This window comes from Stomoxys calcitrans, chromosome 5 (genome assembly GCF_963082655.1).
Source record: "Stomoxys calcitrans chromosome 5, idStoCalc2.1, whole genome shotgun sequence".
NCBI lineage: Eukaryota > Metazoa > Arthropoda > Insecta > Diptera > Muscidae > Stomoxys > Stomoxys calcitrans.
Window position 1 is genome coordinate 70,479,869 of NC_081556.1, and position 27,615 is coordinate 70,507,483.

The 27,615-nt window shown below is 37.6% G+C and overlaps 1 protein-coding gene across 4 annotated transcripts in view; it reads left to right on the plus strand.

Annotated features, from left to right (window-relative positions):
* Window positions 1-1,988: 1,988 nt before the first annotated feature.
* Window positions 1,989-27,615, plus strand: part of LOC106094346 (proton-coupled zinc antiporter SLC30A8) — an 84,737-nt gene continuing 59,110 nt past the window's right edge. The window contains exons 1-3 of one of the 4 annotated variants that reach the window (XM_059369397.1): window positions 1,989-2,131; window positions 2,590-2,969; window positions 10,672-11,447. In XM_059369397.1, coding sequence (XP_059225380.1) covers window positions 11,064-11,447 — 384 coding nt within the window. In that variant the 5' untranslated portion in view covers window positions 1,989-2,131; window positions 2,590-2,969; window positions 10,672-11,063. The remainder of the gene's footprint in view (window positions 2,132-2,589; window positions 2,970-10,671; window positions 11,448-27,615) is intronic. The other 3 variants (XM_059369398.1, XM_059369400.1, XM_059369399.1) reach the window with 3 other exon arrangements.

Sequence of the window (27,615 nt, forward strand, 5' to 3'; positions counted from 1 at the left end):
GACGAGCATGGTTAAATCGACTTAGAATCTCAAGACGATCAAGAATATGTTTATATACTTTATGGGGTCGCATATCAGTATCTCGAGGTGTTCCAAACGGAATGACTAGATTATTATATCCTCCTTCCTATGGTGGTGTGTATAAACATTTTATAATGTGAAGTTCCATTTCATTCAATGATTTATTTTTAAACAATAGCACAGCAAAGAACTTTCCAAAGCAAGACAAAATATGTGGTGGTGCTTAAAAGTATTTGAACCCCTATCCGTATAGCGATTTCTGATTCGTCATGAATCTTCATCAGCAGATCATGAATCATGGTGCTTTACATACCAACCCAACCAGAGCAGGGTGTAAACATCGTTGTCCGAGCAAAATATTTCAAAAAACCTAACAAATTTCTTCCCACCGTATTACAATTGTAAACTAAATTAAAATACAATCAATCATTTTGTAACAGTTATTATTTAGTTAACAACATACGATACCGACCCGAACTTTATCCAAATTTTGTTTACATTTGTGAACAAAATAATTAATATATTGACCAAAACAACTCACTATTCGGTACTTTGCCAGTTTCGGGAAATAAAAAAATCGGGTAAAAAATACGACTTCTATGGGCTCAAAACCTCAATTGAGCAGATCGGTGTATATGGAAGCTATATTTAAATATAGTCCGATATTGATCATATTCGGTCCGAATGTCGGAGGTCCTTTCGCAACTTATTTGCAAAAGACTGGAACTATGTTCGTTTTTCGTCGAAACCCCACGTTTTTAGCGATTACTTTTTTCAAACACTATACAAATATCAATAATATAATAATACTTTTATTAAAATTTTACCATAAGTAATGAGAGAATGTCCCACAGAAGAAATCAGATATTTGTTTGCTTTAAAATCAATTGCTTAAAAAAGTAATCGCCGACAAATATCGCGAAAAGCGATTAAGACCTTTAATCGGCAGATCGGTCTGTGCGACAGCTATATTCACACAAAGTCTGATTAGGCCCAGTTTCGAACATAACCAGGCAAAATGGAAAAATATAGTTCTGTCCAAAATTTCAGATCAATATCTCAATGGCGGATTCTGGACGGACGGACGGAAAGACACAAGGACATCGCTAAATTGCCTTTGAATTTTACGACAATCAAGAATATAGGCAAACATTTTCTAGGGTCGCAAATGCATATTTCCATGTGTTGCAAACAGAATGACTAAATGAATATATATACTATTATGGTTGGTATAAAAATTAATTTTCGATCAAAATCGAAATGGGCCGTTCATCCGCTAACCCTTAAAATTGAAAGTAAATCCTACCATATATATCAATAATGAAAGGTTTTGTCAGGGTACAAAAAAAAACTGTATATTTGTCACAAATTCTGGCAAGAATTTATCGCAAACAGCTTGTACTTTTATCGTAAACAAAGTCTTACGTGTAGCATTAACGAAGTCTACCTGTCAAAAATTTCCTCTATGTGAAACGAATTATTTTTGTCGTGTAGGCTTATATGTGCCACTGTACTTCCTTCCTTATCTCGTTGATGAGGAGTGTCAAGTTTTTCACTTTAATAATAATGGCAAAGTAGGAAATCTGTACTCTATCATGTATGTACCGTGTAAATGTACAAGTTATATGGGGGCTGTCTGTTCACGCATTGCAACTCTCAACGTTATATAGTATCTGGTGTATTGGTTGCATGAATCGCCCTTTGAGAATGAAGTTGTTTGTGATCACTTCACCCACCACCAGAGCCCCAACAAGGGAAAAAGAACTCTCTCACTGTGAGCAGCAATCAGTCAGTTAAGTGTGAGTATGGGCCTTAATTGCACTGCTTCCCAAACAATGAAGAAGTGCGATAAGCGGAAAATTACACTCACGAAACGATAATGTGGACGATCAAACTGTAGAGACGAAAACAGGCATTACTGAGCGCTCCGTCTTCCCGACTTTTAGCGCTGCTTATTCAGTTGGAAATGTGGACGCATTAAGGTGTGATCGTCTGTCCGTTTGCTCGTCGCCACAGCGAAACATAAACAACCAAATGTAAATACAACGCCAAAGCTATTTAATGCCGAGTGATAAACTCGTCGGTCGCGCGCTATAAAACAAGCGAACGGGTAAACCACCATGAGTGCGGGGGGTACTTCTCGTTCAACAAAACAAAAACATAAATTCCCCATAATCGCGTGTCTCGGTGTGATAAAGTGTCATTTGGAAAGCCATCAACCCTTTTTATCGGTTGTTAGGCACAAACAAAGCAAATATGCGTTTATTGTCCGCAGAAGTGGCCTACGAAAATGCCAGACCTTTGAATGTGAAAACAATCTTAGCACGATCCCATTCGTCTATAATTTTACAGTGCTAGCTAGTGCTAATAACCACACATAAAAAACAAATATGATAGAAAATACTTATATGCACCTGGAGCAACAAAATTCTTTACAAATTGTTTTTGTATTTGATTACACAAAATTGCTCATTCATGTTCAATTCTTTTCCTAACGTTTCAAATGTTGTGTTGTGTGTTGTGCTACAGTATTTCTCAATTATCCTCGCCATGTGTTTTGTATTATAGGCCATCAAACCACAATTTTTGATTGCTCGTCTTTGTTCCGCAGACTGTAACTTCCCACCATTCGGAGTTAGTCTGGGAATAAGGTGTGGAAACCAACAGCCTGCTAGGTGTCACCGTGCTGTAATTAAGTCGGGGGTGTAGAAAGTTTCAACTTGAAACTTTCCAATACTTAGACCTATATTACAATTTTTTTGCAAGAACATTGTTTTATCATACAATAACCCAAAATGTCAATTTGGTTGAAATTGTTCAAAAACATTCGAAATAATTAAATCAGATGATATAATAGTATGGAGCGTTCACTCGAATCATTTTGAACCAACACTAGTTAAAATGAACTCAATTGCTGCAATATTAAACTTCATCAAAGACGTTCATAGGTTAGGTTGAAAAGAGGGTGCGCCCCATGCCGCTACGGACATACACCTTAGCCAGTAATCGGCTTGTTCTGCGCTCTAAAAACTATAAAGTAACCTTTAAAAAGAACATTTTAAGTTTGGAATTCCGTGCTACTTACAAAATCCTTAATTGTTTTCAATACCACTCCCCTAAGTTGGTTCATGTCTGGTATTGTGTGGCCCGTTGTCAAACGATGCAGATTTTGCCATCCTCAGAGAAGGCCTTAATCTCCTTCTTACACTGCAAGACTGTTCGTGACCTTACCGTCGTGGTTGTTATTGCCCTTATGGCAATTTTACTGTCGGTAAAGATGTTCACACTCGACGTCCACACCACCTCACGCATTCCGCCATCGCCCGGATCTCCGCCTGCAGGATCGTATTATGGTCAGGCAGACTAAAACAGATCGCAGTCCCAGGGTTCTGTTTTAGACGTTCATACTTTATTGTTTATGTTTGACATGTTCTACTTACAGACACAATGTCACACCAGTGAAAACCAAAGAGGGCGAAAAAGGAGAAGAGTTGGCATTAGGGCGAAATTCGGGATGGCCAGTGACAAAAGTTAAAGACACAACATGTTTGAATTGCTTACGACATTTCTTTGTTCCTTTTATTCCAACTTTCGGTTGAAAAGAAACAAATACGAACAAATGCCCGAATCAAAACAGGAAAATCTTCAAGTTTTTCAACCCTCCATGTGAATCCAATTGGAATACATCGAACAGGTTGTGTCCTTAAGAAGAAGCCTAAGCAGAAACCCACACTTCTTCTCTTTCACCCTCTTTGGTGAAAATAAGTTTAACATAAAATAACATTTTGGCATAAAATGGGTAGGAGCTTTGTGGCATAGAGCATGTGATTCTGCTTTTCCATACAATAGCTTTTTTCTGAGTGTACATCGATTGGTGGAGGAAACTATTTAAATTGTAGGCAATGAGATTTTCTAGCAGGTGGACCGAACTGCTAAATCAACTGGAAAAGCCCTAAAACCTTCAAAATATCCAAAATCAAACTGTACTAAAAATCAAAGCCCTCTTTGAATCAACTGCACAGGACAAAGTGACTTTATTCACCCTTTGAGCATCGTCGTACTATGGGCAGCGTTGTGTTGCTTAACCGTAACTTTCATGGTGTTTTTTCCAAAGAGAATTCGCGGAAGTGTATTCAGTTGAGTTATCATCGCTTTTGAAATTTCACAATTTCAAAACAAAGTTTTTATACCCTCCACCATAAGATGGGGGGTATACTAATTTCGTCATTCTGTTTGTAACTACTCGAAATATTCGTATGAGACCCCATAAAGTATATATATTCTTGATCGTCGTGACATTTTATGTCGATCTAGCCATGTCCGTCCGTCTGTCCGTCCGTCCGTCCGTCTGTCTGTCGAAAGCACGCTAACTTCCGAAGGAGTAAAGCTAGCCGCTTGAAATTTTGCACAAATACTTCTTATTAGTGTAGGTCGGTTGGTATTGTAAATGGGCCATATCGGTCCATGTTTTGATATAGCTGCCATATAAACCGATCTTGGGTCTTGACTTCTTGAGCCTCTAGAGTGCGCAATTCTTATCCGATTGGAATGAAATTTTGCACGACGTGTTTTGTTATTATATCCAACAACTGCGCCAAGTATAGTTCAAATCGGTCCATAACCTGATAAAGCTGCCATATAAACCGATCTTGGGTCTTGACTTCTTGAGCCTCTAGCGTGCGCAATTCTTATCCGATCAGAATGAAATTTTGCACGACGTGTTTTGCTATTATATCCAACAACTGTGCCAAGTATGGTTCAAATCGGTCCATAACCTGATATAGCTGCCATATAAACCGATCTTGGGTCTTGACTTCTTGAGCCTCTAGAGGGCGCAATTCTAATCCGAATGGAATGGAATTTTGCACGACGTGTTTTGTTATGATACCCAACAACTGTGCCAAGTATGGCTCCAATCGGTCCATAACCTGATATAGCTGCCATATAAACCGATCTTGGGTCTTGACTTCTTGAGCCTCTAGAGGGCACAATTCTTATCCGATTTGAATGAATTTTTGCACGAAGTATTTCGTAATGATATCCAACAACTGTGCCAAGTATGGTTGAAATCGGTTCATAACCTGATATAGCTGTCATATAAACAGATCTGGCGATTTGACTTCTTGAGCTTTTAGAGGGCGCAATTCCTGTCCGATTTGGCTGAAATTTTGCATGACGTATTTTATTTTTACTTTCAACAACTGTGTCAAATAAGGTTCAAATCGGTTCATAACCTGATATAGCTGCCATATAAACCGATCTGGGATCTTGACTTCTTGACCCATAGAGGTCGCAATTATTATCCGATATGCCTGAAATTTTGTACGACGGGTCCTCTCATGACCATCAACAAACGTGTTTATTATGGTCTGAATCGGTCTATAGCCCGATACAGATCCCATATAAATCGTTCTCTCTATTTTACTTCGTGAGCCCCAATGGGCGCAATTCTTATACGAATTGGCTGAAATTTTACACAGGTCTCCAACATATAATTTAATTGTGGTCCGAACCGGACCATATCTTGATATCGTTTTAATAGCAGAGCAACTCTTTTCTTATATCCTTTTTTGCCTAAGAAGAGATGCCGGGAAAAGAACTCGACAAATGCGATCCATGGTGGAGGGTATATAAGATTCGGCCCGGCCGAACTTAGCACGCTTTTACTTGTTCATGTTAAAACTTCTCTACCAAGTGGTTCCATTCCTTAATGGGATGTTCATGGGAAATGTTAGTAGTGCCGGCTTTAGTAGTTCGGCTAGTGCCGAAGAAATTTGCCACAATCGGTTCCAGATAGTATCAAACTTATTATTAAAAAAACAAATGAACAAAGAACAAATGCATTTGTTCTGGTCGCAAGCAACTGGGATATAAAAATAATAATGCAATTTTAAACATAACATGTAAAAGTTCAGCCGGGCCGAATCCTGCGAACCCAACACCATGGATTCTGCTGAAAAATTATTTCGTTTAATTTTGCGAACCCACCACCACAATTTTATTCTACATACCAGCAAAACTTAAAGCATCTAGGAAACGAATAAGGAAAATCCAGAGGTTGTAGACTGATTTGGACCGTATTTGGCACAGTTGTTGGAAGTGGTAACAGAACACCACATCCAAAATTTCAGCCAAATCTGACAAAAATTGGGGCTTGTATCTCAATAGTCCAATCGGCAGATCGGTTTATATGGGAGCTATACCAGGTTACAGACTTATTGTTGCAAGTCGTAACAGAAAACTATGGGCAACATTTTAGCTATATCGGACAAAAATTGCGGCTTGTAAGGGCTCAAGAAGTCTAGTCGGGAGATCGGTTTATATGGGAGGTATATATTTAAATATGGACCGATATGGCAACTCCTAACGATCCACATAAATACTAAGTATCTCTTCAAATTTCAAGCGGTTAGTTCTCGAGTTCCACTACACACATACTGCTATTATAGTATGACGGACGGACGGACATGGCTAGATCGACTTAAAATGACATGACGATCAAGAATATATATACCTTAAGGGATCTCAAATGCATATTTCGAGCTGTTACAAACAGAATGAGGGTGGGGGTATAAAAACATATGTAAATGTGTCTCCATGGATGTTTATAATCACCACTGAATGTATACTTCCATATACTTTTTTCTTTAAATTTAGGTACAAAAGCCCATGCCAAATATGTACACATTAGTAGAGCAATAGCAAAAAACGAGAGAAAGATATGTATACAATGGATGGATCAGGTAGCTTCGTTTTAGTAATATTCCACAAACTGAAACTATCTTTCCGACTTTCAAGAAAAAATTCTTTAAAAAAATAGCCTAAAGTAATAAAAGCAAGTAACAGGCAAACATAAAAAGTAGCATAACAATTTTTTTCAGCAGATTTTGTTTGCCGATTTGTTTGACATAAATGTTGCTGTAGTAAATATTTTTGCTGTTTTGAATAACAAATTTGGTTGAGTGTAGATTAGTATAACCATCCCATGGTGGTGGGTATACAAATATTCTTTTTTTTACAAACCGGTACAGGGTCGGATGTTTTGTTGGCATCACTAAAAATGAGCCCGGCTATTTTATTACAAAATCACAATTATTGCACAAATATCCAACGGAATATCTCAAACTGCAATATATTATGACCAGTTTAACGCTAGAACATCTCCTATTGGCTTATTCAACGCCTTTAACTAAGCCAATGATTTTTTAATGACTTCTATGTGTTGCAATAGATTTGCAATTAGCTGGTCCACACCGCACAAATAGATGGTAAACTCCAATTAAAATACTTTTTTTTTGTTTTTGACTTTTTCGGACTTTTGTGGTCATGTTTCGAAATGCATACACATGTCCGATCCAAATTCTTTCGATTTTTTTATACCCTCCACCATTGGATGGGGGTATACTAATGTCCTCATTCTGTTTGTAACTCCTCGAAATATTCGCCCCAGACCCAGATAAAGTATATATATTTTTGATCGTCATGACATTTTATATCGATCTAGCCATGTCCGTCCGTCTGTCCGTCGAAAGCACTCTAATTTTCGCAGGAATAAAGCTAACGGCTTGAAATTTTGCACAAATACTTCTTATAGGTGTAGGTCGATTGGGATTGTAAATGGGCCATATCGGTCCATGTTTTGATATAGCAGCCATAAAAACCGATCTTGGGTTTTGACTTTTTGAGCCAATAGAGGGCGCAATTTTTGCACGTGGTATTTTGGTATCACTTACAACGACTGTGCTAAGTATGGTTCAAATCCGTAACCTGATATAGCTGCCATATAAACCGATCTTGAATCTTGATTTCTTGAGCCACTAGAGAACGCAATTCTTATCTGATTAGGCTGACATTTTGCACGGGATGTTTTGTTATGATTTTCAACAAATGTGCCAAGTATGGGTAAAATCGGTGCATAACCTGATATAGCTGTCATATAATGCGATCAGGGGTGTTCTTAAGCCTTTAGAGGGCGCAAATCCTATCCGATTACGTTGAAATTTTACTTGACGTGTTTCGTTATGAGTTCCAACAACTGTGCATTTTACGGTTCAAATCGGCTCATAACCTGATACAGCTGCCATATAAACCGATCTGGGATCTTCACTTCTTAAGCCTTTATAGGGCGCAATTATTATATGATTTGGGTGTCAAATACGGTCTGAATCGGTCTATAACCTAATACAGCTCCCCTATTAAACGATTTCCCTATTTTACATTCCAAGCCCCTAAAGGGCGCAATTCTTATTCGATTTGACTGAATTTTTACACATTGACTTCTACTATGGTCTCCAACATTAATTTCATTATGGTCCGAATCTGACCATAACTTGTTTTAAAAGATTTTTATTAATAAATAATAAAAATATTTATCTGCATATCGTAAGGAGATAATTTTCGATGGTCTTTTAAAAACTCTTTTAGTTTTTCAACAGATTTTTATCGAAATACTATATTAGATAACATTAATATTTTGCTAGTATATGCAGATATTACAATAAGTGAGGTTCTTATTTTTAAACCCACCACTTTTTTTTTAATAAATAATAAAAATATTTATCTGCATATCGTAAGGAGATAATTTTCGATGGTCTTTTAAAAACTCTTTTAGTTTTTCAACAGATTTTTATCGAAATACTATATTAGATAACATTAATATTTTGCTAGTATATGCAGATATTACAATAAGTGAGGTTCTTATTTTTAAACCCACCACCGTAGGATAGAGGGTGTATTCAATTAGTCATTCCGTTTGCAACACATCGAAATATCAATTTCCGACCCTACAAAGTATATGTATAAGGGATTGTCGTAAAATTTTTCCGTGTGACTGTCCGTCTGTCCGTCCGTCTGTTGTAATCATTCTACAGGCTTCAAAAATTGAGATATTAGGCTGAAATTTGGCACACATACGTCTTTTTGATGCACGCTGGTTAAGTTCTTGTACGGGCCAAATCGGACAATATTTGGATATAGCTGCTATATAGACCGATTTTCCGATAAAGCGTCTGAAATTTGCTGAAATTTGAAACAGTGAGTTTTTCTGAACGATATTTGACCTTACTATGGTTCAGATCGGTTTTTAATATGATATATCTGCCAAAAAAACCAATATTTTGTTCTACAAAATTGAATAGTGGCATATATATTAGACCACTCAATGTCCGTGCTGAATTTGGGTGTTTAAGTTATCCAATTTTCCCTGCATTGTGATGAAATGGGGTTTACTTTTACTTTTTACTTATTTTTAAGTAGGCTAGAGCCTGCTATTGCTTGTGCTCATTGAAATAACCTCTTTCAAGCCCTCGATAGACTAAATAAACGAAATGAAGGATACTTCCTTATGTCAGGATATTCCGGTTCCTGACATAAGGAAGATTGTCAGTGATACATTATTTCCTAGGAACGCGAAACAATTAATTATCGATTGGTCAGTTGTCCGAACCTTGCATTACTGGATACCTGGTTTTTCCAACTAATGTTTTTCCCACCAACTTCGACCTCAAAAAATTTACAACGCATGGGAATAAACATTACTCCCACTACAACTTCTCGATATGACTTTCCGATTTTCTTATCGCATGGTGAACTGACTGTGAGGTTCTCATGCTAGGCATGGTGAACTGACTGTGAGATTCTCATGCTAGGCAATTGCAAACAAATAAGAGTACTTCGTATCGTGTCACAGCACACAGTGGGATAGAACCGAAAAAAACTAGTAGAACATATGCCGTATGAGAACGGGTAGAGATATCTCTTTGAATGAATTTGAATTTGGAATGGTTAAAGCTGTGGTGTTAGCCAAATCGAGTGCAAAATTTTAGCAATTTACGAAGTCATTTGTGGTTCGACTGATTATTCTTTATTAACAATATATATACCTTAAGTTTTTTTTTCTTTTTTTTTTTTGTGAAGAGGACATATTATAGATATGTTTTAAGTGAAATTTGAATAAGGTATGTCAACTTAAACTGGTGCTATATGTACTTCAAAATATGCAATTTTTTATTAAAAAATTGAAAAAAGATCCCACCAAACGAATCTCGGCTCAAATTTCAACAAATAAAAGTTAAAACTTATATATCCCCGAAACCAGTAGATATATTGTAGACTTCTTTGTAGCACTATCCAGCAAAAAAAGAATTTTGAAATTCGGACCACCAAAAGAATTTTGAAATTCGAACCACATCGGCGATCCACTTTAGAGGCCTACCGAAAGACGCCAGGACAACATAGGTACTAGAAATTACAACTACACACGATCTAACTAACACCTCAGCTCTAACCATTCCAAATTTCAAAGAGATATCTAAACCCGTTCTCCCACGGCATATATTTTACTAGTTTTTTTCGATTTTCTCCCACTGTGTGTTGGAGCATTTCCTATGCCATTGACCGGCTTTCGCGTCTAACAGACACCTGTACTTGGGTGGGGACACAATATCAGACATGAACCAACGTGTTAGGGAAAATAATTAAGGTTTTTGTAAGTAGCACAGATTTCCTAACATAGAAGTTCTTTTTCGAGCCAGCAGGCTTAGGTATATGTCCATAGCGACAATGGGGCGGATTAATATCCGCACCCTCTTTTCAACCTAACATAACCCATCCAAACGTCCCGCCGTTTCCATTTTCTTGGTTTCATTTTAGTTATTCCTTAGAGCTGTTTAAATTTGCCATATCACCAATAATCCAAACGCAATGAAGTACGTTTAATTTATATCAATCAGACTCTTAGCGAAATGTTTATCTGAGTTATAAATTATGAATGAAGCGGACACATACACACACGAGAGAGCAAACAAACATACATGTATACACGTGCAAACATACGTTTCGGTAGGCGAAGCACCGTGCTACATGTGACTATAACAACAGCAACAACAGTGTGAAGTGTAATTTTAAAGCAAACAAACAAAAGCGGAAAAGAGTAGATACTAAGCCGCTGTTAAGTATAAATTAAATAAAAATATACGATAAACGAAAACAACAACGAACCTACGGAAACCATCAGCAGTAGGAATGAGCAGCAACACGCAATCATGTCAAAGTACCAGAAATTAGCAAACAATGACTACAGCACGTCAACGCTAACGGACGATGAAAACTTTGCGATTTTTCCCCAAGGCAGCAGCGATGATCATCAGAACGATGACGACGCTTATCAGGTGGAAGATCTCATCCAGTACAACGACAAAAATGCCCTGCTGGAGCATAATACCAAAAACATAAACAGTAGCCCAAGCACCCCCGTTGTGGCATTTATGAATGGAGCGGACCCCAGGCTCCGCAGTGGCAACGTCAACGGCAACAGCAGCAATTTATTAATAACCACACATGATTTCGATGACAGCACAATGGAAATCCCACTACTGCAACGTGGGACCAGCAGCGACAACAACCACAATGGCAGCTACAACAACAAGGCAAGTGTATTTATAAATTCGATAGGGGTACTCATTTTAAATTTTAGTAGTAATATTTCCTTATTGGGTATCGCCAAACTCTACCCATAAATAGTAAGAGCAAATTAATTTCATGGAGAGAACCATAGCCAAAGTGGTGGAATTAATAATTCACTCAGAAGAATCATTTGTTGTCATGGTGATCGAGACAATAAGTAACTTGTAAAAGTCTACATACGTGTGTCTATCCGAATGTCCCTTGGTTACTACAAATGCCAATGTTACTGTAGGAAATGTCAATAGTAGTTCTATACTGACATACTAGTGACTTTGTCACCAGAACTACTAACAAATTATACCCACCCCCATGGTTTTTTCTATAGACATTTTATATGTGCTTGTCATTCAGAAGTCATAATTGGCATTGCCAATAGTAAGTCTTTAGGGAATTTATAGAGACAATGCGAGATATATGGGGCATTGTCAATAGTATGTCAGCATGGGCATTATATAGACATTTTTAATAATTTAGTGCGTAATTTTCTAAATTTTCACTCAATTTCAAAACTAGCTTCAGCTAGGGCACTAAAATTATTTTAAACTAATACATATTTATTTATTTGTTTAAAATATATATTTAATAATTTAATTTAAATGCTTTTTGCTATACTATTCTTTGAATAGAAAATATTAAACAATGGTCTAAAAACAGACAAACAGACAAACCGTACGAATGGCACGTCGAATGTGGTGTAGGTCATTGCCTATACACAAAACAGCACTGGCAGCATCAACCAATGCACAGTGTGATGAGAAAACAAGTAAAAAGGCGTTAAGTTCGGCCGGGCCGAACTTTGGATACCCACCACCTCGGGTATATATGTAAACCATCTTTCATCAAAATTCGGTGAAAATTTTATACCTTATGTCCCATATCAGTTATATCAAAATAAGTTCCGATTTGGACCATATACTAATAAGTACACTAGCTATATCTAAAAACAAGTCATTGTTCAATTATGTATAACAAAATTTTGGTCCTTTTAGCTATATCTAAAAATAAACCGATTTGAACCATATACAATATGGATGTCGAAAAGCCTAACATAAGTCAATGTGACAAATTTCAGTTAAATCGGATTATAAATGCGTCTTTTTTGGGGCCAAGACTTTAAATCGAGATATCGGTCTATATGGCAGCTATATCGAAATCTTGATCGACCTGAGTGAAATTGAAAAAGGATATCGAAGGGCCCAACACAACTCACTGTCCCAAATTGTGGCGACATCGGACAATAAACGCGCTTTTTCTGGCCCCAAAACCAAAAACCGAGAGATCGGTCTATATGGCAGCTATATCCAAATCTTGACCGATCTGTGCCATAATGCAGAATTATGTCAAGAGGTTGAATCTAACCCAATGTCCCAAATTTCGGCGACATCGGACAATAAATGCGCCTTTTATGGGCTTTAGACCCTAAATAGGAGGATCGGTCGACATGACAGCTATATCCAAATCTGGACCGATCTGAGCCAAATTGACAAAGGATGTCGAAGGGCCTAACACAACTCACTGTCCCAAATTGCAGCAAAATCGGATAATAAATGTGGCTTTTATGGGCCTAACACCCTAAATCGGAGGATCGGTCTATATGGCAGCTATATCCAAATCTGAACCGATCTAGACCAAATTTACGAAGGATGTCGAGGGGCCTTACACAACTAACTGTCTTAAATTTCAGTAAAATCGGATAATAAATGTGGCTTTTATGGGCCTAAGACCCTAAATGCGAAGATCGGTCTATATGGCAGCTATATCCAAATCTGGACCGATCTGGACTAAAAAGACGAACGATGTCAGAGAGCCTAATACAACTCACTATCCCAAATTGCAGCAAAATCGGATAATAAATGTGGCTTTTATGGGCCTAAGACCCCAAATCTGAGGATCGGTCTATATGGCAGCTATATCCAAATCTGGACCGATCTGGGCCAAATTGACGAAGGATGTCGAAGAGCCTAACACAACTCGCTGTGTCAAATTTCAGCAAAATCGGTTAATAAATGTGGCTTTTATGGGCCAAAGACCCTAAATCGGCGTATCGGTCTATATGGGGGCTATATCAAGATATGGTCCGATATAGCTCATCTTCGAACTTAACCTGCTTATGGACAAAAAAAGACTCTGTGCAAAATTTTAGCTTAACATCTCTATTTTTTAAGACTGTAGCGTGATTTCAACAGACAGACGGACGGACATGTCTAGATCGTCTTAGATTTTTAAGCTGATCAAGAATATATATACTTTATAAGGTCGGAAATGGATATTTCGATGTGTTGCAAACGGAATGACAAAATGAATATACCCCCATCCTTCGGTGGTGGGTATAAAAAACATGAATTTATCCAGTTCATATGCAAAATTTCAGGGCCATAGAAGTTCCAGGGGCCTTCAAAGTTGGTGTCATCTCGGCCCTATAAAATTTTGTTCGGGCTGTCAAAAACGAATTTATGGTCCGATTTTGAATTTTGGAACGTGCTTAAAAAGCTATAGAAAAACTAAATAAATGCAAGTGATATCTTTTATAGTGTCCAAGAAATTTGCGTAACTAATTTTTTTTTTTTTTTTGAAATTTTCGCAGAGGCAGTTCTCATATTTTATTGCTTGTGAAAACATATCTGAGTTAATTTCAAACTGATTTGGAAAGCTAATAAAATTTACTGTTTTTTTTTTTTTTGTTGCGATATATGCTAAGATCCGATTCTTCAGTCAAAAGTTATGCGAGTCACAAATCAAAAAATGTGAAAAAAGTCAATTTTTGTATGGGGGATTTTGGTTACTTTCATCAAGAAATGTGACCAAAATTTGTTCTCATTTTTTAAAAAGATATTCATCTACAAATTTGTAAAAAATTAGAACGATATCTTTAGTAGTTTTGGTTTTATGATGTTTTCAATTTGAGATTTATTTTTCACAAATTTGAAAATCAGACCATAAATGCGCTTTTGGCAGCACGAGCAACATTTTATGGGGCCAAGGTGACCAACTTTGAAGTGGCCTGAAATTGTCCATATAAACTAGATATAACGTCTGCTATAACTATGTAAAATTTCATGAAGATATCTCTATCCGTTCCAAAATGCCAGACTTATTCCACTTATTTTTTTCCCATCCCACTGCGCGTTGGGGGCGATCGCCCCCAGAACAAAAGAATTTTGCAAAAGATGTTTGTTGCTATTGGCGTCGTTGGATAAGTTAGATTTGAATAAGAGAAGTAAGATTTGATTTATTTTCTAATGCGCTTGTGAATCAAGTCGTCTTAAAGAGCCCTGTTAAGATGTGTTGGGATGGTTGTAAACACCATAATTAATTTGACATAGCCCGCTCATGATATTTCTTGGTCGAAATTGAAATCGCGATACGGGTAACCGGTCAAATGCTTCTAGCAACAAAACACTCTCGCAGACTTTTAAATGATTTTTACTATACTATTCTTTGAATAGAAAGCATTAAACAATGGTCTAATGCCGGACAATATCCTGCAATGGAATCTCAATATATTTAATAAAGAAAAAACTTTTATAAAATAAAACTTCTCAAAGTTTTAATAAAATTTTTGGTGATAAAAAAATTGTAACATTGACAAAAGTTTATAAGAATTTTTGTCACTTTTTGTAAATGTTAAAAAAAATGTTTCAATGAATTGTGGTAATGTTTTATCTATGTATATCAAGTTTTGAAAAAATTGTTTGTTAATGTGTAGCAATATTAAAAAATCTAATATAAATGTCTTGTTTCATTATAATTTTATAAATGGACCGTGCGGCAAATAAATTAGTAAATTAAATATTTTGTCAATATTTGATAAACATTTTGATCAACAATTTTTTTTTTTTGTTTTTTTATGTGTAGCTGCCAAATGATCAGTCAAAAATTGCTGTGTCCAAATACCTGATATCGGTTGCGTTCAGCATTATCTTCAAGAATTATATTCTTCAGCAATATCAATTTAGTACAAACAAAAATTGGTTACATATGGGTCAGCTTATGTTGCTAATTAGCATCACTTGCTAAAATTGATTTGCTTTTTTTCGAAAAGATTTATGAACATGAAAAATTATTTTCAACTAAAACAATTGAGAAAACGATTAAAAAACAAGTAAAAGCGTGCTAGGTTTGGCCGGTCGAATCTTATATACCATCTACCATGGAACGCATTTGTCACGTTCTTTGGCCGATATCTCTTTATAGACTAACAAAGCATAATGGGTAAGAATTGCTATGCCATGAACCGATTGGAGCTATACTTTGTTTGGCTGTTGGAGACCCAAGTGGAATTTGTTGTGCAAAATTTCAGCCAAATCGAAGAAGAATTGCGTCCTATAGCGAAATAAAATTGGGAGATCTGTTTATATGGGAGCTATATCAGGTTATGGGCCGATCCAGGCCATATTTCATACTAGAAGTTGTTGCGCAAAATTTCAGATAAGAATTGCTCCCTCTAGAGGCTCGAGAAATATAATCGGGAGATCGGTTTAATTGGAGTTGCATCAGGTTGTGAACTGAGTTGTGTCATACTTTGCACAGTTGTTGATGGTCAAACCAAAACAGTTCATGCAATATTTCAGCCAAATAGGATAATAATTTCGCCCTCTACCGGCTCACGAAGTCAAGATCCGAGATCGGTTTATATTGGAGCTGTATCAGGTTATGAACCGATATCCGGTTATGAGCAGAGTTGTTTGAAGTCATATTTAAAACAGTTGGTGAAATTTGTCATCCAAATTCTTATCCGACCTGCACTAATAAGAAGTATTTATACAAAATTTGAAGCATCTATCTTGAACATGGACAGACATGGCTAAATCGACTAAGAATGTCAAGACTATCAAGAATATATATTCTTTGTTGGGTCTCAGATCAATATTTCGATGTGTTACAAATGGAGTGACGAAATTAGTATAAACCCATCCTATGATGGAGAGTAAAAAAAAAAACAAAAAATATAGTTTGCCAACTGACAATAAAAACAATGTAGACAATTTTGTGACAATGTCACATACATTGTAGACTAAAAGTGTAAAGATTAGAAATTTTGAGTATTTTTCAATGCGCAGGTAAAGTTTTTGGATGTGCCAAATCGGACTCTATTTCAATTTAAATTAATAATGTTCCTTTGTACAAGGTTTTTATGCTTATTTCATTTTTATACCCAACACCGAAAGATGGGGGTATGTTTATTTTGTCATTCCGTTTGCAACACATTAAAATATTCATTTCCGACCCCATAAAGTATATTCATTCTTGATCTTCGTAAAAATCTAGAACGATATAAACCTGTCCGTCCGTCTGTCTGCTGAAATCACGAAACAGTGCACAGATTCTTTTTTTGTCCATAGTCAGGTTAAGTTCGAAGATGGGCTATATCTAACTATATCTTCACATAGCCACCATATTGACCGATCTGCCGATTTAAGGTCTTAGGCCCAAAGCCACATTTATTAAAATATTTTGCTTAAATTTGAGACATTGAATTTTGCAAAGCCACTCGACACCCTTCTTTAATTTGGCCCAGATTTCGATATAGCTCATATAGACATATCTCTCGATTTAAGGCCTTTGGTCCATAAATGGAAATGGAAGAACGCAATTCTTATACGATTTGGATAAAATCTGGTACAACGGTTTCTCCTACGACCTTCAACATAAGTGCCAAATATGATGTAGCTTCCCTATAAAGTATAAATTCATTGCCCAGTATCTTTTTATAGGCAAACAAATAATACTATGCTATTGGAGCTATATCAGGTTTTGGACCGATTAGAACCATACTTGGTACATTTGTTGGAGGTCATAGGAAAATTCATCGTGAAATTTCAGCCAAAACGGATAAGAGATCGGTTTATTTGGAAGCTATATCTAAATGTGGACCGATTTGACTAATGTACAGTCCCAACCGTTTTGATACCCACCACTGAAGGATGGGCATATATTCATTTTGTCTTTCCGTTTGCAACACATCGAAATATCCATTTCCGACCCTATAAAGTATATATATTCATGATCAGCATAAAAATTTTAAACCATCTAGCCATACCCTTCCGGCTGTCTGTTGAAATCACGCTACAGTCTTAAAAAATAGAGATATTGAGCTGAAACTTTGCACAGGTTCTTTTTTTGACCATAAGCATGTTAAGTTCGAAGATGGGCTATAATGAACTATATCTTGATATAGCCCCCATATAGACCAATCCGCCGATTTAGGGTCTTAGGCCCATAAAAGCCACATTTATTATCTGATTTTGCATGAAATTTGGTGCAGTGAGTTTTGTTAGGCCCTTCGAAATCTTTCTTTATTTGGCCCAGATCGGTTCAGATTTGGATATAGCTGCCATATAGACCGATCTCTCGACTCAAGGTCTTGGACCAATTGAAGGCGCATTTATTGTCCGATTTCGCCAAAATTTGGGACAGTGAGTTGTGTTAGGTCCTTCGACATCCTTCTTTAGTTTTAAGCTTTAAAGGCGCATTTATTGTCCGATTTCGACGAAATTTGGGACAGTGCGTTGTGTTAGTCTCTTCGATATTTTTCTGCAACTTGGCCCACATCGGTAAAGTTTTGGATATAGCTGCATATAGACCGCTATCTCGATTTAAAATCTTGGCCCCATAAAAGGCGCATTTATAATAATAATCGATTTAACTGAAATTTGACACAGTGACTTATGTTAGGCTTCTCGACATCCGTGTCGTATATGGTTCAGATCGGTTTATTTTTAGATATAGCTACTAAAAAGACCAATATTTTGTTATACACAATTGAACAATGACTGGTGGAGGCCACCGTTGCGCAGAGGTTAGCATGTCCGCCTATGACGCTGAACACCTGGGTTCGAATCCTGGCGAGACCATCAGAAACAAGTAAAAGCGTGATAAGTTCGGCCGGGCCGAATCTTACATACCCTCCACCATGGATCGCATTTGTCGAGTTTTTTTTTCCCCCGACATCTCTTCTTAGGCAAAACGGGATATAAGAAAAGATTTGCTCTGCTATTAGAGCGATATCAAGATATGGTATGGTAATATGTCAGCCAATTCGAATAAGAATTGCGCCCTTTGGGGGCTCAAGAAGTAAAATAGAGAGATCGATTTATATGGGAGCTGTATCGGCCTATAGACCGATTCAGACCATAATAAACACGTATGTTGATGGTCATGGGAGAATCCGTCGTACAAAATTTCAGGCAAATCGGATAATAATTGCGACTTCTAGAGGCTCAAGAAGTCAAGATCCCAGATCGGTTTATATGACAGCTATATCATGTTATAGACCGATTTGAATCATTCTTGGCATAGTTGTTGGATATCATAATGAAATACTTCGTGCAAAAATTCATTCAAATCGGACAAGAATTGCACACTCTAGAGGCTCAAGAAGTCAAGACCCAAGATTGGATTATATGGCAGCTATATCAGTTTATGGATTGATTTGAACCATACTTGGCACAGTTGTTGGACATCATAACAAAACACGTCGTGCAAAATTTCATTCAAATCGGATAAGAATTGCGCCCTCTAGAGGCTCAAGAAGTCAAGAAGTCAAGACCCAAGATCGGTTTATATGGCAGCTATATCAAAACATGGACCGATATGGCCCATTTACAATACCGACCTACACTAATAAAAAGTATTTGTGCAAAATTTCAAGCGGCTAGCTTTACTCCTTCGGAAGTTAACGTGCTTTCGACAGACAGACGGTCAGACGGACGGACGGACAGACGGACGGACAGACATGGCTAGATCGACATAAAATGTCACGACGATATATATACTTTATGGGGTTTCAGACGAATATTTCGAGTAGTTACAAACAGAATGACGAAATTAGTATACCCCCCCATCTTATGGTGGATGGGTATAAAAATGTTTAGCGGTGGCTTGCCATGACTTGACTTATGCGATGGAAAGGAGACTTATCACTGTGTAGTTGGCATTTACGTGTACTGTCTTTTCCATTCTTGTATACGTATCGTAGAATCCTAAGGTTCCATGCATCGGGTATGCTTTCTTCGCGTTATATGTTTAATTCTTTGGTAGTATTTTCTAACTTTATTCTGACTTCTGAACATCTCGATTCGCTCACTTTCACTTCTATCCATTTCTTCTTTCTTCCTACACAATAGACTTTTCTGCATTTCCTCCTTCTTTCTGCGGAAAAGTCGTTTCTTCTCCCTCATTTTCTCCCGATATCTCTCCTTTGCCTGACGCGTTTCTACAGAATATATGGTTTCCATGTACGCCGCATTCGCGGCTTCAGTAGCATTTCGATGGGCAATGATTAGCCATTGCTGCGCTATATCATGTGGGTGCGAGTTTTTGCTCCAACAAGGTAATGATCCGAACCCATGTTCGCTTTTCGGATCTTCTGACACATTTCCATCAATTAAAACGTGGCCAAATTGATTTTCTGCTTTTTTGATCGTGGGACAGCAATGTAGCCTAATGAATATTAGACTGTCAAAATCCGGTGTAGCATACTGCCATCCTTGCACTAAAACCTTGCAGCATGACTTTAATGACATTGTAAGTTAACTTTTAGCTCTCATGAAACATATATTTCGTCTATCTATCCTTGTCTTCTGTAGAATGTGTTCTAGTGTACGATTAACCACAAATCCACAGCCCAAATCATGTCACAGCTATAATACAATGGTCTCCTTTTCTTATTAGTGTTATTTCTCTCCCTTAAGGGACTTCGTGAAAGACCGTAGTTTCGGGCTTATCCCTTTCTTGTGCATTCGCCATTGCATATACTCGGACATTCCAGATGGAGACTCACAAATCATGGACAGGAAACAGCCTAGTATCAAATTAATTTCCAAAGTTACAAACAACTTCCTTTTCCATTTGCATCTCCGATCATTGAGCTCGTCTCGAAAGAGAAACAAAACAAAAGTTTTAAAATTTAATGATCTTCGACCTAACAGACAAAAAAAACTTGAAAAATTAAAAATTCGGCAGAGCCCGGCCAGGATTCGAACCTGGGCAAACTGAGCCAGGGCGAGAGCCATTGCTGTTGTCTAGCGTTCGAAGCCATCAATACAACTTCCAACAGATGCACAAAATCATGTGTAGTACGGAAGAAGTGTAATTTGCCACAGAAAGAATGTCTGTCATTACACAAAAATACATGCATTGGGAAAAAGTACAACTAATAGAAAGGGTTGTCGAGCGTGGTTAATGTGGTAATTATATCATAGATGCGTTTTCGTTAATAATACGATTCAAATGCAACATACCATCGCACTGCCCTTGAAGTCATCAAACCTAATATGGTTGAAAAGTCTTCTAACCGAAGACGAAACGCGTCCCATAGTGGTTGGTGTGTATTGCTATCCTTGGCTTTCCTTTTCCATTTGCATCTCCGATCATTGAATTCGTCTAGAAAGAGAAACAAAACAAACTTAATGCCTCCATATGCTAAGGAACAGGTGGATAAATTGTGTGTCCAATGGGATAAATATAAGGGAGAAAGTGGCACAGGTCACGCCACAGGGGGGCATTTTATCGCCATTACTATGGGTGACCACCATAAATGACCTATTACGGATGCTGACTGAGGAGGGATTTAAACCCGTCTGCTGCGCGGACGATGTTATAATACTTCTAAGAGGTAAGGATCCGAACGAGTTATGCAGAAGGGCCGAAAGGCTCTTGCATATGGCATATGACTGGGCTAGACCCAGAGGTCTCAATGTTAACCCAGAGAAGACTGAAAATGCCTGTTCACCAGGAAGACGATTTCGATATCTGACAAGGTCAAATACTTAGGTGTGATCTTGGACAGGAAACTGAATTGGAAGTGTCACATTCAGGAGCGTACTGAGAAGGCTCACAGATGTTGGGCACTATGTAGACGGGCCGTAGGCTCGTAGGCTCGGAGCGGAGCCCACTAGGGCACTGGAGACTATTCTAGATATCCGACCCATTGACATACCAATTAAGTGTGAGGCAGCCACTGCGGCTATGAGACTTACGGCGATGGGAGAATGGATTGAGAATGGGAGCAGCTCATACCATCGCGGTATAATCGAGGCGACGGTAGGAAAACTGGAAGGAAGTGAAGAGATTTCCGATCGGGTACATGAGATGAACCTTGAAGTCGAGTGCGACGCACTGCTGCCATCGTCACAGTCTTGGATTGACGGAACCCAAGTATTGCTATCTGGAAGATCATGTTACACGGATGGATCAAAGCTAGAGGACAGAGTGGGCCTGGGTGTTTATATTGAAAACCCAAGGACTGACATCAGTTTTAGACTGCCTGATCATAATACGGTCCTGCAGGCGGAGATCTGGGCGATCACGGAATACGTGGTGTGGTGCTAACGCGAGGACGTCGAGTCTGGACATCTTTACCGATAGTAAAATTGCCATAAGGGCAGTGACAACCAGGACGGTAAGGTCACGAACAGTCTTGCAGTGTAAGAAGGACGCCTTCTCTGAGGATGGGAAAATGCCCATCGTTTGGGTGCCGGGTCATAACGGAGTAAGGAGAAATGAAAGGGCAGACGATTTGGCGGTGAAGGCCAGAGGACTGCCGTCAATAAACTTGGTTAACCCGAAGCCTTTTGTGTCGACGCAGTCCGTGTTTAGGGAGTGGGCGACGAATCTGCATGCAACATTGTGGAACAGCGAAACGGTCGGTAGGACGACGAAAATCCTATGGGGGGATCCAGATCGCGAGAAGACGAGGCTATTACTGAAAGGAAGCAAGAAGAAGGTCAGTATTGCTATTGGTATCATAACGGGGCACATAGGGCTACGAGCTCACTTATATAAAATCGGTGCGGCAAGTGATAGCATGTGTAGGGCATGCGGGGAAGATAATGAGTCGTTGGAGCATTTCCTTTGCCATTGCCCGGCTTTCGCATCCAACAGATACCGGTACTTAGGTGGAGACACAATATCAGACATGAACCAACTTCGGGGACTGGCATAGAAAACAATTAAGGATTTTGTAAGTAGCACGGAATTCCCAATTTAATATTTTCTTTTTGAGGTTACTTTATAGTTTTTAAAGCGCACAACAGGCCGATTACTGGCTTAGGTGTATGTCCATAGTGGCATGGACGGATTAATATCTGCACCCTCTTTTTAACCTAACCTAACCTAATGCCTTCTCATAGTAAGTTCGGCCGGGCCGAACTTTGGATACCCACCACCTCGGGTATAGAGGTAAACCTCCTTTGGTCACAATCCGATGAAAATTGGGCGCATAGGTTACTATGCGCCCAAATTCGGCACGGACATTGAGTGGTCTTACAAATATAAGTCACTGTTGAATTTTGTATTGTATTTCAAATTTCAACAAAATCGGGTAATAAATAATGCTTTTATGAGCTTCAGACACTTAACCGGTATATCGGCCTATATGACAGCTATATCTAAATACAGTCCTATTTTTACCATATTTGGGTCGGATGGCGGGTGGCCTAAAACTACTCACTGTTTCAAATTTCAACGAAATCGGATAATAAGTAGGACTTTTATGGGCTGCAGACTCTTTTTCGATAAGTCGGTTAAAAAATAAAGCTTTTATGGCCTTAAGACCCTTTATCGGGAGATCGTTCTATATGGTAGCTATATCTAAATATAGTCCGATCTCAACCATACATGGGTCAGATGTCGGGAGGCCTAAAACTACTCTCTGTTTAAAATTTCAGCAAAATCGAATGAAAAATAAAGTTTTTTTGGGCATTAGACCCTTTATCGGAAAATCGGTCTATATAGCAGTTATATAGATCAAGAACTTAACCAGCGATCGGAAATTGATATTTCGATGTATTGCATCCTACGGTGGTGGGTATAAAAAAGTTCCAAATAACCTCATCTCTATTTGCGAAAGCTTAGTTATTATTGTTTATTCTTCATACAGCAGTTTTCTAAATGATGGTTTAGCGATTCCTTTTGATGCATACATTGCATTTATTCAGCATACTAACTAAAACTAAACACATTGTATTCAAATAATTACAATATTTGTTTTACTTTTGAGTATATATTATGCTATCCTTGCGGCTGTGTTTACATCCGTGTGTGGGTTTCAAATGATGTTTTCAAAACCAACGAAATTATTGTGGCAGATGTGCTGAAGCCCAAGTTATTCCAAATGCACCCGTCCGTTTATTTCTGACAATTGCGCCAATTAACAATGAATTGTTATTTGTATGCCTTCAAAAAATAAATGCATATGCAGGTAATATAATGAGATTTCTTTTATTTACGAAAGCTGTTCGGCATTGTAAACATTTATTTCAAATTGAATTAGAATTGAAATACTTCAAATAAAGTATTGATTTTTTTTTTCAACGAATGTTCATGTTCATTCGTCAACATAGTACAAGAACCTACACAACATCTCGTATGTAATTACAAGTATAAACTGTGTATTCCACGTGCAATGCTGCCTTTGGCCATGTTTTAACATTTGCCATCAACATGCCATAGTGTTTCAAAGTAATGAAGACGAAGTTGGCTTAACAAATGTTTTCGACTTTTCGCCAATCCCGAGCTACAAATTGATTGTTTTTTGTTAAGACATCCACCATTCAATATTTTTATACCCACCACCATAGGATGGGTGTATACTAATCTAGTCACTCCGTTTGTAACACCTCGAAATATTCGTCTAAGATCCCATAAAATAAATATTTTCTTGATCGACTCGACATTCTAAGTCGATCTAGCTATGTACGTCGGTCCGTCCGTCTGTCGAAATCACGATAGCGGTCGAACTCAAATTATTATGCCCTTCAAATAAATTTATTTTGTATAAATTGTTAGCAGAATTCATGGTGGTGGGTTCCCAAGGTTCGGCCCGGCCGAACTTAGCGCGCATTTACTTGTTTATTATAAAGTAATTAAAGCACAATTTAAAACTGACCCAGAAAATTGTACGCGGGTTAAAAATTTTACAAATCATATTCTAACCTGAGATGTTATTTTGAGTCACACGGTATTTCGGTAGCTGTAACTTTTGACGGTTTTATTCTTTGACATCTGACAAGTAGAACCTAAGCCATTTGCTGTGTTTTATTTTAGTCCTGGATAGAAGGACAAACAATAAAACGCAAAAAAGTTTCAAGCGGTAACGCAAACTGCCAAACTCTAAAAACAATGCAAGAAAAAAAAAAAAGAGTGAATATATTTGTAAAATTTATAAATAAAACCTGCAAAACATGTATGGGCATAGAAGTCAAATATAATGTTTGAAGAGTTGAACACGTAATTTTATGGATAATGAGTTTCAATTTTATTTTGCCATTCACAAACCAAATCAGGAATTTGCCGTTTGTAATTGATTGGCCAGTCGAGCGAACCGTGCATTACCGAGAAAATTAATTTTTCTCCCGAACCATTCTTATGTAGAATCGACTTCGGGCTAATGTCTTCGCCACCGACATTGACGTTCAGAAATTTAAGACGATTATCAATAAAAACATCTCCCTCTTTCCCCCCTTTGATGATTAACTTTTCAAATTTCCAACGCAATGAACTTTTAAGAACCTTTTATAGTTCGGATTGGACAACCCTTGCGTTGCAATCTGCTAACTGACAGCTCTATCGTTAAGTTTGACATTTTTGAGGTTTTGACATACGAGCGCTATTTATGTTATCTACAGTAACTTAAAAGATTCATCTCGTTCAAAAAATGGAATTAAATCGTGAACATTTTCGTACGATTATTTTTTACAACTTTCGACGTGTATTAACTCAATAACAGTGCATCGAGGAACTTGATTCAATTTTTAGCGATGAAGCTCCATCACTCCAAGACGAAGTTCGTGAAGGTCGTCCAGAATCAATTGTTATTCCAAAAATCGTTAATGTTGTGCGCCTGATATTGCAATATCATCATGTGACCTATCGTGAGATTGAGACAACCTTAGGCGTTAGTGGGACCAGCAAACAATCAAAGTTGCATGAACATTTGACCGCCAAAAAAATTTGTTCGCATTGGATCCCACACAATTTGTCAATCGCTCAAAAAAGGCTCTTGTCGATTGGTCGAAAAAAATGCTCCAAAAATACGAAACAACTGAATTTTTGAGCACTTAAAACATCGATTTGATGCATCATCGGCGGTATAGTCCTGATTTATTTTTATTCCCGTATGTAAAAAATAAAATGAGAGGACAACGTTTTTCGACACTTGAAGAAGCGGTTGATGCGTTCAGAATGCATGTTTTGGAGATACCTCGATCAGAATGACAAAAGCGCTTCGACAATAGGTTCAAACGCATGCAAAACTGCATAGATTTGAATGGCGGATATATTGAAAAACAATAAAGCGATTTTCGATGATTAATATTTGTTTTTGTGTTCTCTCATCCCGAAATATAAAAGGCAACACTCGTGTAGGGGACATTCCCTGCGTGTTGGATACGTGGAAAAAAATAATCTGGACCGATTTTGATAAAATTTAACAAAAATCTCAACTGTCATAAGATTTTGATTAGTGCTTGCAGTGATAATAAGGCGATACATATATATGGCAGCTTTATCTAAATCTGAACCACTTTCTATAAAATCAGAACCGCCTTCTATAAAATTGCTGAGAGTCATTAGAAAATTCTTCGTGCCAAATTTCGAGAAATCGGTTAACAAATGACCACATTATTACAATATTACTCAAAATCGGACGAACATATATATGGAATACAGGGACGTAGCCAGGATTGTCGCTACTGGGAGCAAGAACTGGCCCAGAGTTAGAGCTGACTTTGTACTGCTTGCCAACACACTATTTATAGGCCGATTCTAATCTATAAACCCTTCAAAATGTGGTTTTCTTTGCCAATATCTTAGTTTTGTGGGGATAGTTTTGGCGAATCAGCTTCAGCATTTTGCTGAAATTTTTTCTTTGCGCTCATATTAATTTGCTCTCAAACTAGTTTTACGATTTAAACAGATTATTGTTTGTATCGGTCCATTGGTGTTAAATGAATTTTTTCCATAAAATTTTACGCGAACAAATTGAAAAAATTAAGCAGCTATAAGTGTTTAATATTTCAAAAAAAAAAATTAACCATTAACTTCTCCTTCGAACTTTATCAAAATCGATCGAAACCCCCTTTTTTGTGGAAAATATGTCCGGTTACAATTGCATCCAACTATTGCCGTATATGGCTATAATTTGTATCATCTATTGTACAAAAATTAAATTGTTGCGCTTTGTTTGTTTGTCTGTTCTGTATAAATTCAAAAACGGCTGAACCGATTTTCATGAAATTTTCGCAGATGGAAGAGCTTGACCCCCTAATGAATACAGGGTACTTTATCTTTTGATATCTGGACCATCCCCCTTACCGCAATTTTCAAAAAGCCCAGATATTAGAGATAGGTGCACCGATTTAAGCAAAATTTTGTATGCCGCCTTATGGTAACCCAGAAACACAAATTGGTATACATCTTTTGGATCTTTGGTGAACGCCCCACCAAAAAACTCATCCAAACGGACATGTTTGCTGATTGGGACAATATGGGTATCAAATAAAAGGTATTTGAGAGTAGAGTACAACTTGATATAAAAATTTGACACCACCACCATTTTGTCGGGGGGCGCCCTACCCCCAAAAAACATTCAAAAATTTCATATTTACTAATTCGGGCAATATGAAAGTTAATTGGAGGTAGAGTAAGAATTTAGTATAAGAAATTGATCCAAGGTGTTTACGGGACCTCCCCAATCCAAAAACTCCCCAAAGCGGGTATTATGGGATTTAAAGGAAAGGTAGAGTACCAATCTGATATCTGGATTCTCCCCAATTTTCAAAAAACCTAGATTTCGGAGATGGGTTCACCGATTTAAGCAAAATTTTGAAAACTCACAAAATTGGTATACAACTTTAGGGCAAATAATCTGGGGGGATACCCCACCCAAAAACCCATCCACATGCACATGATTACGGATTGGGACAATATGGATATCAAATGAGGGCAAGTTCGAACTTTGTAAAAAAATGTTCCCCCAAGTTTCGAGGGCTACCAAACATTCATGTTGGCAGACCGGAGTAGAGTAAGAATTTGATATCCAAATTTAGGAAAATATACTATTTCTTGGGTTGGGCAGTCTCCCAAGAAAAAACAATAGGCGACCGGAAAAAAAAACCATCAACCCAATAT